Source organism: Oncorhynchus keta, chromosome 24 (genome assembly GCF_023373465.1).
Source record: "Oncorhynchus keta strain PuntledgeMale-10-30-2019 chromosome 24, Oket_V2, whole genome shotgun sequence".
Lineage (NCBI taxonomy): Eukaryota > Metazoa > Chordata > Actinopteri > Salmoniformes > Salmonidae > Oncorhynchus > Oncorhynchus keta.
The window spans coordinates 22,837,746-22,857,890 of record NC_068444.1 but is presented as its reverse complement, the minus strand read 5'-3'; the positions used below and the strand labels follow the sequence as shown (position 1 = coordinate 22,857,890).

At 37.6% G+C, this 20,145-nt stretch overlaps 3 protein-coding genes across 4 annotated transcripts; all 3 read right to left on the bottom strand.

The window, feature by feature from the left end:
* Positions 1 to 414: 414 nt before the first annotated feature.
* Positions 415 to 2,860, bottom strand: LOC127911500 (dentin sialophosphoprotein-like; the record flags this gene model as incomplete). The annotated part of the gene is given in 3 exon segments (XM_052478448.1): positions 415 to 1,316; positions 1,409 to 2,728; positions 2,731 to 2,860. Coding segments are annotated over 3 exon segments (2,352 nt in total), but the record flags the coding sequence as incomplete, so codon positions are not given.
* Positions 2,861 to 3,693: 833 nt separating this feature from the next.
* LOC127911469 (dentin sialophosphoprotein-like) lies at positions 3,694 to 12,058 on the bottom strand (the record flags this gene model as incomplete). The annotated part of the gene is made up of 3 exons (XM_052478426.1): positions 11,976 to 12,058; positions 4,283 to 6,078; positions 3,694 to 4,151 (listed from the first exon to the last, which is right to left on the bottom strand). Coding segments are annotated over exons 1-3 (2,337 nt in total), but the record flags the coding sequence as incomplete, so codon positions are not given.
* Positions 11,550 to 14,887, bottom strand: LOC118371821 (homeobox protein SIX2-like). 2 transcript variants are annotated; one of them, XM_035757446.2, is made up of 2 exons: positions 13,837 to 14,887; positions 11,550 to 12,404 (listed from the first exon to the last, which is right to left on the bottom strand). In XM_035757446.2, exons 1-2 carry the CDS (start codon positions 14,400 to 14,402, stop codon positions 12,101 to 12,103), a joined length of 870 nt encoding a protein of 289 aa, XP_035613339.1. In that variant the 5' UTR covers positions 14,403 to 14,887; the 3' UTR covers positions 11,550 to 12,100. The 2 variants fall into 2 exon arrangements, with proteins under 2 accessions (XP_035613339.1, XP_035613340.1); XM_035757447.2 differs by having other exon boundaries at positions 13,843 to 14,887.
* Positions 14,888 to 20,145: the final 5,258 nt, after the last annotated feature.

Here is a 20,145-nt window from a genome sequence, read left to right as displayed (position 1 = left end):
CAAGTTGATAATAGCAATAAGGCACCACCACCGGGTTTGTGGTATATGGCCAATATGCAGCTACGGGCTGTATCCGGGCACTCCGCTTCACATTGTGCCTATGAACAGCCCTTAGCCGTGGTATATTGGCAATATAACACAACCCCTCAGTCCTTGTTGCTAAATATATAATGACAGCAAGAAAATCAATGGATTATTAAAACAAATATTACTACTACGACTACTATCACTACCAAGACTACTATCACTACTACGTCTACTACTACAACTACTATTACTATCACTACTACTACTACTACTATCACTACCAAGACTACCATCACTACTACGTCTACTACTACAACTACTATCACTACTACTACTACAACCACTACTACTACTATTACTACTACTATTACTATCACTACTACTACTACTACTACTACTACTACTATCACTACTATGTCTACTACTACAACTACTATTACTATCACTACTACTATCACTACTACTACTACTACTACTACCACTACTACTACTACTACCACTACTACTACTACTACTATCACTACTACTACTACTACTATCACTACTACTACTACTACTACTACTATCACTACCAAGACTACTATCACTACTACATCTACTACTACAACTACTATTACTATCACTACTACTATCACTAGTACTACTACTATCACTACTACTACTACTATCGCTACTACTACTACTACTACTATCACTACCAAGACTACAACCACTACTACTACAACTACTATTACTATCACTACTACTATCACTACTACTACTACTACCACTACTACTACTACTATCACTACTACTACTACTATCACTACTACTACTACTACTACTATCAGTACTACTACTACTACTACTACTACTACTACTACTACTACTACTATCACTACTACTACTACTACTACTACTACTACTACTACTACTACTACTACTATCACTACCAAGACTACTATCATTACTATTACTACTACTATCACTACTACTACTACTACTACTACTACTACTACTACTGTCATTACTATCACTACTACTACTACTACTAATACTACTACTACTACTACTACTACTACTACTACTACTACTACTACTACTATCACTACCAAGACTACTATCACTACTACGTCTACTACTACAACTACTATTACTATCACTACTACTATCACTACTACTACTACTACTATCACTACGACTACTACTATCACTACTACTATCACTACTATTACTACTATCACTACTACGACTATTATCACTACTACTACTATTACTACTATCACTACCAAGACTACTATCACTACTATGTCTACTACTACAACTACTATTACTATCACTGCTACTATCACTCTACTACTACTATCACTACTACTACTACTACTACAACAACTACTACTATCACTACTACTACTATCATTACTATCACTACTACTACTATCACTACCAAGACTACTATCACTACTACGTCTACTACTACAACTACTATTACTATCACTACTACTATCACTACTATTACTACTACTACTATCACTACAACTACTACTACTACTACTACTATCACTACTACGACTACTACTATTACTACCACTACTACTACTATCACTACTACGTCTACTACTACAACTACTGTTACTATCACTACTACTACTATCACTACTACTACTTCTACTACTATCACTACTACTACTATTATCACTACTACTACTACTACTACTATCACTACTACTACCACTACTACTACTACTATCACTACTATGACTACTATCACTACCAAGACTACTATCACTACTACTACTATCACTACTACTACTACTACTATCACTACTACTACTACTATTACTATCACTACTACTACTACTATCACTACTATGACTACTACTACAACTACTATTACTATCACTACTACTACTATCACTACTAATACTAATACTACTACTATCACTACGAAGTCTACTACTACAACTACTGTTACTATCACTACTACTACTATCACTACTACTAATAATACTACTATTACTACTACTACTACTACTACTATAACTACTATGACTACTATCACTACCAAGACTACTATCACTACTACGTGTAATACTACAAATACTATTACTATCACTACTACTATCACTACTACTACTACTACTACTACCACTACTACTACTACTACCACTACTACTACTACTACTATCACTACTACTACTACTACTATCACTACTACTACTACTACTACTACTACTACTACTACTACTATCACTACCAAGACTACTATCACTACTACATCTACTACTACAACTACTATTACTATCACTACTACTATCACTAGTACTACTACTATCACTACTACTACTACTATCGCTACTACTACTACTACTACTATCACTACCAAGACTACAACCACTACTACTACAACTACTATTACTATCACTACTAATATCACTAATACTACTACTACCACTACTACTACTACTATCACTACTACTACTACTACTATCACTACTACTACTACTACTACTATCACTACTACTACTACTACTACTACTACTACTACTGCTACTACTACTATCACTACTACTACTACTACTACTACTACTGCTACTACTACTACTACTACTACTACTACTACTACTATCACTACCAAGACTACTATCATTACTATTACTACTACTATCACTACTACTACTACTACTACTACTACTACTACTACTATCATTACTATCACTACTGTACTACTACTACTACTACTACTACTATCACTACGACTACTACTATCACTACTACTATCACTACTATTACTACTATCACTACTACGACTATTATCACTACTACTACTATTACTACTATCACTACCAAGACTACTATCACTACTATGTCTACTACTACAACTACTATTACTATCACTACTACTATCACTCTACTACTACTATCACTACTACTACTACTACTACAACAACTACTACTATCACTACTACTACTATCATTACTATCACTACTACTACTACTATCACTACTATGACTACTACTACAACTACTATTACTATCACTACTACTACTATCACTACTAATACTAATACTACTACTATCACTACGAAGTCTACTACTACAACTACTGTTACTATCACTACTACTACTATCACTACTACTAATAATACTACTATTACTACTACTACTACTACTACTATAACTACTATGACTACTATCACTACCAAGACTACTATCACTACTACGTCTACTACTACAACTACTATTACTATCACTACTACAATCACTACTACTACTACTACTACTACTACTACTACTACTACTACTACTATCACTACAACTTTTACTATCACTACTACTACTACTACTACTACTACTACTACTACTACTACTACTACTACTACCAAGACTACTATCAGTACTATGTCTACTACTACAACTACTATTACTATCACTACTACTATCACAACTACCACTACTACTACTACTACTACTATCACTACTACTATTACTATCACTACTACTACTACTACTATCACTACCAAGACTACAACCACTACTACTACAACTACTATTACTATCACTACTACTATCACTACTACTACTACTACCACTACTACTACTACTATCACTACTGTACTACTACTATCACTACTACTACTACTACTACTATCACTACTACTACTACTACTCACTACTACTACTGCTACTACTACTACTATCATCACTACTACTACTACTGCTGTTACTACTGCTACTACTACTACTACTACTACTACTATCACTACCAAGACTACTATCATTACTATTACTACTACTATCACTACTACTACTACTACTACTACTACTACTACTACTATCATTAATATCACTACTACTACTACTACTACTACTACTACTAATACTACTACTACTACTACTACTACTACTACCACTACTACTACTACTACTACTACTACTATCACTACCAAGACTACTATCACTACTACGTCTACTACTACAACTACTATTACTATCACTACTACTATCACTACTACTACTACTACTATCACTACGACTACTACTATCACTACTACTATCACTACTATTACTACTATCACTACTACGACTATTATCACTACTACTACTATTACTACTATCACTACCAAGACTACTATCACTACTATGTCTACTACTACAACTACTATTACTATCACTACTACTATCACTCTACTACTACTATCACTACTACTACTACTACTACAACAACTACTACTATCACTACTACTACTATCATTACTATCACTACTACTACTATCACTACCAAGACTACTATCACTACCAAGACTACTATCACTACTACGTCTACTACTACAACTACTATTACTATCACTACTACTATCACTACTATTACTACTACTACTATCACTACAACTACTACTACTACTACTACTATCACTACTACGACTACTACTATTACTACCACTACTACTACTATCACTACTACGTCTACTACTACAACTACTGTTACTATCACTACTACTACTATCACTACTACTACTTCTACTACTATCACTACTACTACTATTATCACTACTACTACTACTACTACTATCACTACTACTACCACTACTACTACTACTATCACTACTATGACTACTATCACTACCAAGACTACTATCACTACTACTACTATCACTACTACTACTACTACTATCACTACTACTACTACTATCACTACTATGACTACTACTACAACTACTATTACTATCACTACTACTACTATCACTACTAATACTAATACTACTACTATCACTACGAAGTCTACTACTACAACTACTGTTACTATCACTACTACTACTATCACTACTACTAATAATACTACTATTACTACTACTACTACTACTACTATAACTACTATGACTACTATCACTACCAAGACTACTATCACTACTACGTGTAATACTACAAATACTATTACTATCACTACTACTACTACTATCACCACTACTACTACGACTACTACTACAACTACTATTACTATCACTATCACTACTACTACTAATACTACTACTATCACTACTAAGTCTACTACTACAACTACTGTTACTATCACTACTACTACTATCACTACTACTAATAATACTACTATTACTACTACTACTATCACTACTACTACTACTACTACTATCACTACCACGACTACTATCACTACCAAGAGTACTATCACTACTATGTGTACTACTACAATTACTATTACTATCACTACTACTACTACTATCACCACTACTACTACTACTATTACTATCACTACTGCTATCACCACTACGTTTACTACTACAATTACTATTACTATCACTACTACTACTATCACTACCACTACGGCTACTATCACTACTACTACTATCACTACTTCTACTACTACTACTATCACTACTACTACTATTACTATTACTATCACTACTATCACTACTATCACTACTACGACTACTATTACTATCACTACTATCAATACTACAACTACTATCAATACTACGACTACTATTACTATCACTACAATCAATACTACGACTACTATCACTACTATGACTATGACTACTATCACTACTACTACTATCACTACTATCAATACTATGACTACTATCACTACTACTACTACTACTATCACTACTATCAATACTATGACTACTATTACTACTTTGACTACTACTACTACTACTATCACAATTTCTACTATCACTACTACTATTACTACTATCATTAATACTACTACTACTACTACTATTATTACTATCACTAATATCACTACTACGACTACTATCACTACTACGACTACTAATACTATCACTACTACGGCTACTATCACTACTACGACTAGTACTACTATCACTACTACTACTATCACTACTACTACTATCACTGCTATTACTACTATCACTACTACTACTACTACTATTATTATTACTATCACTACTATCACTACTACAACTACCTCTACTAATATGACTACTATTACTACTATTACTATCGCTACTACTTCTATCACTACTACTACTACTATTACTATTACTACTATCACTACTACAACTACTACTACTACTACTATTATCACTACTACTAATATCGCTACTAATACTATCACTTCTACTACTACTACTACTACTACTATCACAACTACTACTATTACTTTCACTAGTACTACAACTACAATCACTACTACTACTTCTACTATCACTGCGCCTACTACTATAACTACTGTTATCACCACTACTACTACTTCTATTACTACTACCACTACCACTACTATTATCAATACTACTACTACTACTTCTACTACAACTACTACTACTACTAATAATAATAATAACAATAATAACAACAATAATAATAATAATAATACAAATAATCATTCTAATAATAATCATCATCATCATTCTTTTGGCGTTTCTTAGTCAATGTAAAAGGACATATTTATATAGCTTGGAAGTTTTGGGGGATTAGAATATTCCTTAGTTGTCTTGAATATAATTACATGTTCTCCTTTGTCAACAGAAGTCCCATCTGTGTGACTTTATAGTCCAATAACTATAGGAACAACGACTGAAAATAAACTGAACAGTTGAAATTCCATCCGTCTTGTGCCTAACGTTATCTAGCTAGTATACTCTGGTGACTGGAGTCTGTCAACATGCATATAAACAAACATTTGTGAGTTTAGTATCAGAACACTGTCTCAATTAGCTAGCTATAGGCCATGTAACATCCTCAAATTCATATATGTCAGAGAAAAAAATGAAAGGCAACACCTTCAACTAACTTTTGGTGAAGATTTCAGTGATGATTGTAAAAATCTCTATGTTCTAAATGAATTTACAGGTAATAGGTTGCCTTTAATCCGTTGACGGCCATGGAGTGTGGCTATATTGGGAGTTTCTTCCATTCTTCTTTGCTGATCCTCTCAAGCTCCTTCAGGTTGGACCGGGAGCATCGCTGCACAGCTATTTTTAGGTCTCCAGAGATGTTTGATCGTGTTCAGGTCCGGGCTCTGGCTGGGCTCAAGGACATTCAGAGACTTATCTTGAAGCCACTCTTGCGTTGTCTTGACTGTGCGCTTAGGGTTGTTGTCCTGAGCGCTCTAGAGCAGATTTTCATCAAGGATCTCTCTGTACTTTGCTCAGTTATTCTTTCCCTCGATCCTGACTAGTTTCCCAGTCCCCGCTGCTGAAAAACATCCCAACAGCATGATGCTGCCACCACCATTCTTCACTGTGGGGATGGTACCAGGTTTCCTACAGACAGAACCTGGCATTCAGGTTCAATCTTGGTTTCATTAGATCAGAGAATCTTGTTTCTCATGGTCTGAGAGTTCTTTAGGTCCCTTTTGGTGTCGTGTGCCTTTTACTGAGTAGTGGCTTCCGTCTGGCCACTCTACCATAAAGGCCTGATTGGTGGAGTGCTGCAGAGATGGTTGTCCTTCTGGAAGGTTGCCCCATCTCCCCAGAGGAACTCTGGAGCTCTGTCAGAGTGACCATCGGGTCCTTGGTCACCTCCCCGATCAAGGCCCTTCTCCCCAAATTGCTCAGTTTGGCTGAGTCTTGGTGGTTCCAAACTTTTTCCATTTAAGAATGATGAAGGAAATTGTTTTCTTGGTGACCTTCAATGCTACAGAAATGTTTGGGTACCCTTCCCTAGACCTGTGCCTTGATACAATCCTGTCTCGGAGCTCTACGGACAATTCCTTCTCACTTATGACTTGGTTTTTGCTCTGACATGCACTGTCAACTGTGGGACCTTATATAGACAGGTGTATGCCTTTCCAAATCATGTCCAATCAATTAAATGATCCACAGGCGGACTCCAATCAAGTTGTAGAAACATTTCAAGTATGATCAATGGAAACAGGATGCACCTGAACTCAATTTCGAGTCTTATAGCAAAGGGTCTGAATATTTATTTAAATAAGGTATTTCTTTTTTTTTCTTTTTTATAAATGTGCAAATATGTCTTCAAACCTGTTTTCACTTTGTCATTATGGGGTATTGTGTGTAGATTGATGACGAAAATAACAAAATGTTGAAAAAGACAAGGGGTCTGAATACTTCCCGAATGCACTGTACATGCCTAGAAAACCATACTGTCTATGCTTATTAACCCCTATCATGTATTCACGTGTAATTAAAAGCTAGCTACGGGTGAATTATACCAACATGTCAGAAAAGGTTTTAAGTGAACATGTTGCTTGGTTAGGAGACTAGCCCAATCACAATCAATAGCATTTTAGAAAACAACAGCTTTGTTTCCATAAAAATCTAGTCCTTAGTCTGTTATTGATATTTTGTTAAAATCTCAATTTTATCAGGAAAAATTTATCAGATTAAATGACAAAACAAAAATAAAACCATCAGAAAAATATCATCCCCAAATATTGATGAGCACTATGTTGTCTAGAATTACATTTCAATTGACTAAAATCTTTCATTTAAATACATATCGGACATACATAATTAGTCATATTTGACAATTACAGAACAATGCAAATGTCAATCAAACCTGACTAATCACATATTCCAATCATTTCCACGATAAAGGCCAGGCTAAACCCATAGTTAAAGTATAAGGGCCCACAATATATTACCTGGTGTAAGGTCTAACAGCAGGCTATACCAGTGCCTGTGTGAGCGAGCTTTCCGTTTGCGTAGAAAGACATTCGCCACTGGACCCGGTGTGGCCATTGACCCATAAAAAATATTCATCTGTCAACATTCCTTGGTGGAAATAGAATAGTCTCACTTGGTATATACGCCATAATGTTATACAATATTGGCAAAAGGGTGCACAATGATAACCTATGCGTTGGTGTCGATGTGAGATATGCGCTAAAGTAATGCGTGAATCAACCTTGAACTGAATAGTCATTCTATTTATGATTATTGACATTCTCATTTACTAATTAAGCACTTATTAACTGGCTACTTGGAGTAGGCTCACGTGACCTATAGTGCTTTTATCTACAGGACAGTCAAAGCCATTGTGCAAGTCCCTGTGTATAATATTTTAACAATGAAAAACGGATGGCTAAACTTGTACTATTACAAGTACTGCAAGGCTGTTATCTGCACCAATTTAGTCGTAATTGTTACAGTCAATATAGGCCTAATACCACAAAGAGAAAATTGCTTACTAACCACAGCCACAGAAATTACACCAGCCTGTCTTACGCAGCTTTGTAAAATTCGAGAGAGAAAGAGAAACAGTGGAATGTGCAAAAATGCACTATTGTTTATTCTGTTTCCATTACTTTTCGTCGTTGCAGTTTGAGTAATGTTCCTATAAACTGGCTTCCCAGCATTAAATCAACTTGTTGCATTTCATTTATAACCAAGGGGTCTGGTTAGCCCAGCTCATGCCGAAAGAGTTTTGGAACATTTTATGCCCAAAAGTTTAACAACCTCTCTGCCACTCTTAAGGCACACATGCTGCACTCACACAAACGAGTTAAAATTCAGATTTCAGCTGTTGGAGAAAGGGAGAGAAAGTCAAGAGCAGAACCTTGCACTTCCCAGGAATTAAAATATTTGTCTTGTGAGAACCAAGGTATTTGGTGTTACGCCTATACCCAAACACACACGGTATTATGGGGCATGGTTGTTTTGAGTATCCACTGAAATGTTTGCTAATTATAAAGTGAGAGGGCTGAATACCAGCGTCAATAACTTCATGGTCCATAAGCCAACAAGGTGTGATGCTCACCACTCAATACAAACGTTTGGTTATATTTACATTTACATTATACGAATGCTATGTACAACCTATAAATGCACACTTTAATAAGCTAGCATCTTGCATATATCTGAATACGTAGTCCAAGGCCACAAAGCAACAACAACAAAAATATTGTAAAGATCATATTCAGTACATGGAATTGGGTCCATAGGGCATACATTCAATTCAACTTATAATTGCGTAAGGTATCCATGCCTAGTACTCATGGAAGGGGACTGATTTAAATAAAGAGATACAACTATCATAAACTATGTAAGGACTAAAACATTGAATATAAAATACCGACAATTCCTGAAAAGAGGAAAAAATAGACCTATGTCAATGTTGTTTTTAGAAATATTCTACAAGACTTTGAAAGTAGAAGAGATTGGATAACGGGGGTTGTGGGTTGAAGTTCTTCAAACCAAGTATCCCTTTTCAACACACGTTTCTAGTTTTGTGTTTGTCTCCGTGAACACCGCAATTTTGTTCTCATCGACAAGAAGAAGGAATAGTGTCATCACATGAACATCAACCTCCGTTATGGTCTAAATAATTTGTGTCAGATTTTATTGATAATTGCCAATGCTCTCTTCAGTCCTGTTTTTAAAGAATGTCATAGAATGACAGCTGTAGTCAGGTTAATACTTTAATTCTATTCCATAGGCATATGACATAGTACTGTAAAATATCGTAGTGTAAGAAATGTATATTTGCACCATATACATAGATGAGTAGGCAGAACTGACCTGACACGCATAATAACAAAAAACTCAAGACCCTACCCACTGGGCACACACTGGTTGAATCAATAGGGTTTCCACTTCATTTCAATGAAATTACGTTGAACCAAAGTGGGACAGACGTTGAATTGAGGTCTGTGCCCAGTGGGTATCTAGACCATACTGCAGTCCATGCATGTAGTTAACACACACAATGGACAATGTCCAATTTCAGCAAGTTGCAAAATTGCTGCACTTGTTTTGCATTGAAGATAGATTTCAATAGAGTTTTCATTATCTTTAGCCTATATTGGAAGGGGGGGGGGGTAATATGTCACGAAATCACAGCACATCAGTAGGCCTAGAATATAGGCCTACAGCAAACCTCTGTGTAAAAGTGTAATACGCATAGGCACTGGGGTTTGGGGCCTATACGCGCCATACACCTTCATCATATATCTTCAAACACGAAAATAACAAGACAAGGAAAGCGCAAAAAAACATATAGGCTATAAGAAAATATATATCTTACGTTTTCAAAGACGTTGTAGGCTACTTTGAAATGTTGTCTGATCACATTACATTTCGAGAAATGACATACACCCAGGTCTAGGCCTACAGTAAGAAAGAAAAAAGAAAACACAGGTCTCATATAGCCCGATATGAGACCTGTGTTTTCTTTTTTTTTCTTAGGTCAAGTCCCAGGTCTAGGCCTACAGTAAGATGCCTTTGCATCCGGTTTAATGGCTACCTTAGCCCACTTGATAGCCCAATTTTGCAACACGATACTATCGAAATCGGAATCATAACGCAGAGACGTAACACAGATGGACACAGATTTCAGGTTAGACATTCTGTCGCCTTTCCAAAATAATGAATCAACGAAAATCATGCTCATCCTATGCTACTTTACGCACTGGTTGACATTATGGTCAACAATATAGTTTAAAGTGTGAGTGTGGTTCTAAAGCATTTTGCAAAAAATCACAAGTGGTGTTTTCCATCGTATGAAATATATCTTAATGTGCAAAAACAAACTCCACACAAAAAATTAATTGCCATTTTTCAAATAAAAATCTGAAATAATATAAATCAAACAAGTTCTCATTTTAAATGAATGCATTTCTTTGTTTTATTGTAAAGGGTATATGAAACTATAGTGAGATCGATTTGTTTATGTTTTATTATTCATCGCAGAGTTAACATGCAAGTCGCTTTCCAAATGAAAATACAAATAATAAGATATTATAATCTTTAATCGTTCACATAAGGCTCTCATGATAGTAAAACACTTAAGCGATGATACCCCAAAACAAAATCAAACTGAATATGGCTCTCTTGGAAAACCTATGTGTAAACAAAAGGTCATGGGGTACCTGACTTTGAGTTTACGCATCTGTTGATATCTATCCCCTAAAATAATAACGATAATAGTAACAAGAATGAAGACATTTTATTGTTTTCAACAATATAACATGTTATTACATTCCGGTAAAATACCTTTCAGCTAAACGCCTACCATCTCACCTCTCACCGTGTGAGCCACATTTTCCTGACTGTCCTTTCGCCTTTGCGCCTCGCCTCAGGTGCCTGAAGCTTTTCTCAAACATCCACGTAACTCAGAAAGTCCCCTTCCAACCAGGGTCTCGTGTTTAAGAGCCGAGGTCGACCAGGTTAGACGACATAGGGTTCAGTATAGTATCGTGCAATGAGTGATGATGGTGCACAGAGTCATGGCTGGACACTGGCATGGCGCTAGGCCCAGGTGGAGGCGCTAGGCCGTGCATCTGCAGCCCCGAGTTTGAAGCGATGAGCATAGCCGGAGTCGACGAGGTGTTATCCGGAGTCCCTGAAGGAGTTTTGTCGTCGTCTGAGCTCCCCAAAAGTGTTTTATTTCCATTCATGGAAGAAGTCAATGGGTTGTGGCTGTTGGTGTTGGAGTTTTCGTTGTTTTCCCTGTGGAAAGGAAATATGATAATATGGTAAGTAATAATGAACCCCATATTAGCCCATATTGTCAGGTAGCCTATACAAACATGCATTCGCTTGTAAACAACACATAGTCTCATCATAATTATACCGAGCTATGTTTGGATGAACAATTTAGTACAGATTTTAATATACAACTTTTAGGAACTGGTAAATGAGCAGTGGGGGATATTTCGTCACCGTCATTGGTCTCTCCAGTATTTTTAATAAGAAGTTCTCATATAGCTAGTCTATGCAAGTTAAACAACAATGTGTGAAATTCATGAGACAAGGCCTATGTGAACTAGTAACAATGTTAAATGTTCGTGCATCATCTAGTTTTATTGTGCAGATCTTGTTTGCCCGCATAATAAAAACGGGAGAATCTAAGTTCAGGAAATACATACAGGGTTATTTATACCTATGCATTTGAGTGTGCATGCAACTTATTTTTGAATTCACACAGACGCAAACGACAACACCCCTAAACAGAAATGCAATGTGTGTAAGATTTATATTAGTATCTTTACTGTTGCTATATAATTTATATAATTAAATTATTATTAGAAATTTGCAGTGGATTTAACCGTTTCTAAACACATTTGTATCAATCACCACCTTACCCTTAATGAGGACGAATAGACGAATTTGTCACGACTGTATTTCACCAAGTCAATGTTAGAAAAAAAATATGTTTAAGCAATTTGAACTATATCTAAACTGGTGTAGGCTATTAGTTTGGGCCTATGGGTATGAAGGCATAATGGCCTTAACTGTGTACACACAAGCTGGCAGGCGCAAATGACAGGCCTAATTATTGCTAAACGTGTATTAGGCATACATTTACAGTCTGAATCGCAATGACTCATGGTTTTAAAGTGGAAAGACATGATTTACGCAGTGGTTTCAGTTTGAATTAGTCGCCAGCGGGAGAAAGCAGACACCCTCCGAGTGAACACCTGACTAAATACATATTAAAGCTCTTCTGTACAGTATAATTTCGAAACTTGAAATGTAGGCATACAAACAGCTCATTAAGCAATAGCAAAATAACTACCACCCTCAAGCAGAATAAACACGTCTTGACATTCAAGGAACTTTTTTGAAACTAAATATATGATCTACATTTACATAACTTCAGATGTGATCATGAAGCCAGAGTTAATATTTGGCATCCGTTGATTATGGATGGTTTAAATGGCAAAATAAAAGCATGATATTAGTTTGCTTTTGCTTATCAAAGTTAGAACGATTATCAATGGTAGCTTATAATAAATGATACTATAGTTTACCGTACCCTGATTTGAAATGAGAGGTTAGCATGTATAAATCAATATTTCCTAACAAATAATCCAAGTTAAAGTCAGCGTCCAGACTTTTACGCACACAAGCAATAAGACAGGAGTAAACATTCACTTACTCGTACCTTTCCTTCGCTTCTGCCGCGCGGTCTCTTTGCCGTCTGTTTTTGAACCAGTTACTGACTTGCGTGGTTGTTAACCCGGTGCCTTCGGCGAGCTCCCTCTTCTCTCGCGGGGAAGGGTAGGGGTTATGTGTGTACCATTCTCTGAGTACGCTCCGGCTTTTCTCTTTGAAACAGTAACTTGTCTCCTCGCCGTCCCAGATAGACCGAGGCAGGGGGAACTTTCTGCGGACGCGGTACTTTCCCACAGCCCCGAGAGGGCGGCCTCGGAGCTTCTCCGCCTCGACGTAGTGCGCTTTGAGCCATAGCTGCTGCAGCTTCGGGTGATTGTGAGGGGAAAATTGGTGGCTCTCAAGGATCTTATAAAGCTCTCTGAAATTTCCTCTGTGGAATGCGACCACAGCTTTAGCTTTGAGAACACTTTCATTTTTGTGGAGGTGCTCACACGCGGGTAAAGACCACAAAAAGCGCCCGAGCCGTTCAATGTTTCCACCCTGTTGGAGGACCTCGCAGACGCAAGCAACTTGCTCTTGCGTAAAGCCAAAAGTTGGAAGCATAGACATGGTTGCAAGTTAATAAACAGGTATGTTTTTCTCTACTTACACGTCCCCTTTTATGGCTAAGACATTAAAGCAAGTAACCGACACTGTAAGTCCACAAATGACCACGAAAGTCTCCAAAAGTAGGCTGTATCAAAAATGACGAGGATAAAATCCAATCGAAAATAAAAAATGAAAGTCCCGTTTATGATTAGCAGAACAAAATGCACAGCATTCCCCTCAAGGTACACCGAGAGAGAGTGTTTACTCCTTCCACAGTCGTTCTCCACCTTTTCTATGTCGTTTCAACATTACCTACTCCTGAAGACCAGGCTCGCTCGCTTGTTTTAATAATATTATTCTAAACTGGCAAGAAAAGCGATTATGTGAACTGTGATTGGTTGGTTATCTGACCCGGGGATGGTGAGGATAAGACAATAGTTTTAGTCAAATTATTTGCCATGGTTACGCTGTCATTCAATGTAACCCGATATGGTTTGAGGTGGCTCCCTGGCCTCACTGACTGATTGTTCCCTTCTATTCAAGCCCTCCAACCAATAGAAATATTGCCCAGATTTTTTCCTGTAAATGGGATTTTTTTCTCTCTCATGTTTGACAGACACTCGAGGCAGCCAAAGAGCGCAAGGCTGTGTAGCAGTGATCCCTCTTTCTGGGGAGGATGGCGCCAGAGCGTGCGACAGATCATGCTACCCAATGTTCACGTCCATAACGAGGAGCCACATGTGTATGCACAGTTTCTACAATAACTGCTCATTCATTATATGTCATCTAACGCTTATTACATTGTAATAAGGACTTGTAATGGAGGCCTAATTCACCTGGAACATCATGGTATATAAATGATATTTAAACTATAGGCTAGGCGTGAATAGCATTGCTGGGGGACAATACCTATAGTTTCACCACATATTTTGCATTATTTGCCATGTTTTGACACAGTAACAAATATCTATAGATACAGTATATATCCAAGTATGAATAACTTGGGCAATCTTGGGCCACTGTTGACACGTGTTCCAGGAATGGGAGACAGTTGAATTAAATAGATTTCTGTTAAAATAAAATCATAGAAAAGTGCCCAGTTTTGAAGACAGTTCCCTCACCTTCAAATCCTAGTTTAACTCCTGTTAGATCATGTGCGCATTGATAACCTCTGGTGTAATTAACCATGCATTGTAGAGTATTTAATGCACATGCGGATATGACAAATGAACAAGGCAGGCAGGCAGGCATCCCGTGGGCACACATCCCCGGGAACTGTACAATGTGGAATACTGTAACATTAGAGCAAACGCACAAGGTGCCTGAATAACAAAACAAAGGTTGAGAGAGGTGTCTTCTGCTATGAGAGCGCGGAGAGCTCGCGCTCTCTACGGCTTTCTGAGGGGAACGAGAGCTCCTACTTGATGCTGCCGGTAAGACAAATTAACCTCTTGTTTGGAGATGACAGGATATAAGACATATATTAGATGTTAATAATTAAATATGCCCATGATGTCTTTTTAAACTACCAATAATGATAATTGTTCTGAGTGAGAGTGCCATAGCTACCTGTTGTGAAGATGTAATTTTGTATTGACCGGTGGAGTGAAGAATTGACCAGTTGATAGATTTATATTGCATCACAGAGGGACCTCTTCATTAAGTACATTTACACTCACTAGTATCATATCACACGAGGCCAGGTCTCTTTCCATCCACAGATCTTAAACGCATCTCTGGTATCTGCTTTCTGTAAAATATAACGCAAAAACCTGTTTCAGCTTTCATCCGAAAAGCTTTTTGATCTAACTTAATAACACCTCAGACCACAAGAAAGCTTAGCAAAATTACATTTTGTGTGAAATTATAGAATCGCTGACGCTTGTAGTATAAATGGAAAGGGTGGTAATATGGCAAGAGATGAAAACGTGTTCTGCTCTGTGTTGTTATGCCTTCAATGAAAATGGACCTCGGTTGCCTTCCCTCTTTCAGGCGAGCTCGAGCTGCTCCAACCTGTGGGTCAGTGATCACAGGGTAGCCTGGCGCGGCGCGGGTGCAGCCTGGCGGGGCTCCTATATAGGTTTCGAACAAAAGTGTAGCCAACTCGTCTAGTCAACAAATTAGATGCGTGGGCCTATATTTTTCGGGTAGAGAAAAATTGTCAACGACGAATGTTTCCTCGCATCAATTACTTTTTGATGTTAAGATTGATTGCAATTAGGCCAATAGGCCTACTTTGAATTTAGGTAGGCTAATCACGCATCCACAATTATTTGGATATATTTGTTCAAAAAGCTATACTATTTATGGTAGCCTTTGTCTCTATTTCTCTTTAATATTGTAGCCTAGTTTTAGTTTTACTCTTAATTCAGACCTATGTGCTCTAAATAAGACCCAGGAAACCGAGCCACTTAATTGCAAGAAAATCAGTCCTTAGTGAAAGGACAGTGGTCTGTCTCGTATGCACCTGTAGGTTAAAATGCATGCATAATGTGTAGCCTATAGTCATACACGAAATCATGCATTTTAACATGCCGATCGAAGAAAGAGGTGTTAAAACAAATGAAAAACGCACACTGACTATTTTCCATTTTATCATTAAGATGAATTATCTTGTAAGAAGACCCTTATCCGTTTTCATGTTGTGTTTTCACTCGCAAAAGGAACGTGTTTAATAAATTGACTTGGGTTTCGCCTGAAGCCAGTTTGCAGAGTGGTATTTCGGCATTAGCTTGACTGATGCTAATCATCAGGGGACAAGGCTGCTGAGATAGGTATTAATAAAAACAACGCTTCGATTTAATCGTGTAAACGAGTAGCCTATATGAAAAATTCATAATTTAACCATATTAGACTGAGCATTAATGAGTTATATATTCTCCGTCTTCGTCCACTTAAAAATAAAATCTCACAAAGGGAATGTAATAATAATAATAATATTAGGCTAATAGGCTATATGCGTGTAATAATTAAACAATTATTATCATAAATCCAAGGCTACAAGATGAAAGGAAAAATGTGTAATAAATATTTAATAACTATGTTTAAAAAATAACCATTGCATATAACTTCCAATTGCCTATATCAAATGTATAAGTTCAATCAATGACACGAAATAGTGCTTCAAGACGGATCTAAAGGAGGGGTTAAGAAAACCCTTTTCATGGAGCAAAAGTGAGAACCCAAACGTTGTTTGACAGACCAGCCACTTCGAGCGCTTTTAAATTTGCGTATCTTCTCTAACAATCTAGAAGAAACAGCTAAATGTCTCCAAATTGAACCATAACATGCATAAAGCTCCCAAATCGTTTATGATAACTTTTGCGATGACCGTGACAATGGTCGTCTGTCCCCCCCCTTTTTAGCACCATGTCTGATAATGACTGCTTGTGGGTAGACTATTTGACTATTGAGAAACGTTATTTTATGATCGTGTCTAATAGGTCATAGACTGTATAGGCATATAAAGACCTAGGCCAATTGCTCTAGCCACCATATATAATATATAATAATAATAACACCATATAAAATAATATTTCATGAAATCCATTTGAAATTCTGATCTGACATATAGGCATTATACATTAGCCCATGTGAAAATAGTTTGAGTTATTAGGCCTAGCTATATGCTACTAAAAATAGTAATTTCACGAAAATCACATCAATCAAATACGTCATTCTGTTTGCGAGGGTCTTTGGGGATCATGAATTGAAAATGCTAAGAGCCAACTAGGCGTAGGCTACACATGGCTACAGTACAACTACAGAATAGGCCTTTAGCCTATTGTTTCACCTCCTTGTCAACAGCAATGCAATGTCCTATACAGGCCTAGTGCTCCTTGCAGCTAAAGATGCGCCTATTAATGTATTCCTTGCAGGCGGAAAGTGCGCGCTGCAGGGCGACGGCGCAGTCACATGCGTCCATCAAAGCCTCTGCTGCAAGCGGGAGGAACCTGGCAGTGACAGGCCGAATCAAGGTACCCGTCTCGCCTTGACAGTGTTTGTAAACCTCTTGTTTCCATGGATCATTTTGATCAGAGCTTCGCTGGGCCCGCGTGGCTCGTCAGAGCGGTGATTATTACAATGCTGATGAATGGGGATCGCGTTTCTTCTAATAGCCGCCCCCTATTTTCACAACCTCCCACCGCTAACCCGAGAGCTCTCTGCCACGACCTCCACTAATTGGACTGATTATTGCAAGATGTTTTGGGGGAGCGCAGGGTGGCTGCGGGACGTGGCTTTTCCGTGGCCTACCCCGAGACAGGCCCGACGCGGGTTGATGAGTTACATTCTTTCAGACATGTCATGTTGGGCAGACAGAGAGAACGAATTAAACCCAGGCGTTTGGTGTCTCTGCTGTTTAAGGATCTATGAATGAGGGCCTATGCAATAATTAAATGTTTATATCTACCTTGTTACCCAATAGGCCTACACAGGAAGGAGTACTGGAAGGACTGAGGAGATCTTGTCTTAATGTACAGACAGACCAGGAGGCAAAGTTGGTCAAATATGGTTCACGCAGTAGATGATAGGCTATCAATAACTCAGACCTAGCTGATTTTTAGAGCTGTTTTGAAATAAGACCTACGCTACTCACGAATATGCCAGGTTATTCTATATTCTCATTAAGAAACACATATCGAACAATTGATTACGAGTTTACCCTATCCATATAGGCTATGTAGCGTAAGATTTAGGCTACTCTGATTTACAGAATTACGCATGGACATTCTCTTGGGCATTGTGTACAAATTTAAATCACAGATTAGATTTGCGCCCAACGCAGGTGTGAGCGATCACTCTAGCAACAAGTGGCTTTCTTCAACCTTTCCACAGGGGCTGGAGTGTGGGCCCTGGGCCGCTACTGAGACTAATTATTTCAATCAATCATTTGATTTGATTCCTGTTTATTTTCAGTGCTCGCTTAGTTACTTCACCCGTACACTGAATCTATTATGCATTTTCCCTTCACATCCATAGCACGAACTATAATTTGAAGTGGAGTGCTACTCCAGCACCCCTGATACTTCACGCTTGGTAACCTTTATTGTCCCCGGAGACCCAGGCTGCGCGTGACATCTCATGGGCTGCCTCTTGTCAAGGCGCTCGGTGAAAGCGCAAGTAGCTGTGTGGATACAGCTACCTTATGTAAAGCGTGTGCAGTTTTGGAGACCAATTTAGGCCCATTAACTCTAGTCTTATAGGCCAACATACACGGACAAAATATAGCCTATTCCAGAGCCTCTCAAAGTGTGATATTATTATTTGTATTATAGGCCAGCGTCTGCGTAAATTGCATTTAAAAAAACGTTTAACAACAAACACCGCCTGAACCGCGGGCGTCACTGTTTTGCCAGGAAGAAGACCTTTGAAGAGAGGAGAGCACCTGCGGTCTGTATTTTTCCCTGTTGATAGGCCTATCTTCTCCAAAACAGCCAAAAGGGTTTTAAGTTGTTTAATAAGAAAACAAACTATTGTCCACATAGATTCTCACAAGGGCTAGGGTAGTCTTTCTAGTTTATACTCACAGTAAGTCCAAAGTAGAGTGAAACATGTAAAAAAAAAAACATTTTAGGTTAGGCTTAAATTAACTTGCCACTACGCTATAGAAACAACGGGTCAACTATCGGTGATTTATACAAAAATATTTGATGATAGAGATAATGAAGGAAAAAATATATATATATTATTATTATTATTTAGATGGTTGGTTATACAAAGTGACGAATTAATTATAGCAGTAGTCACTAGCATTAGTACAACT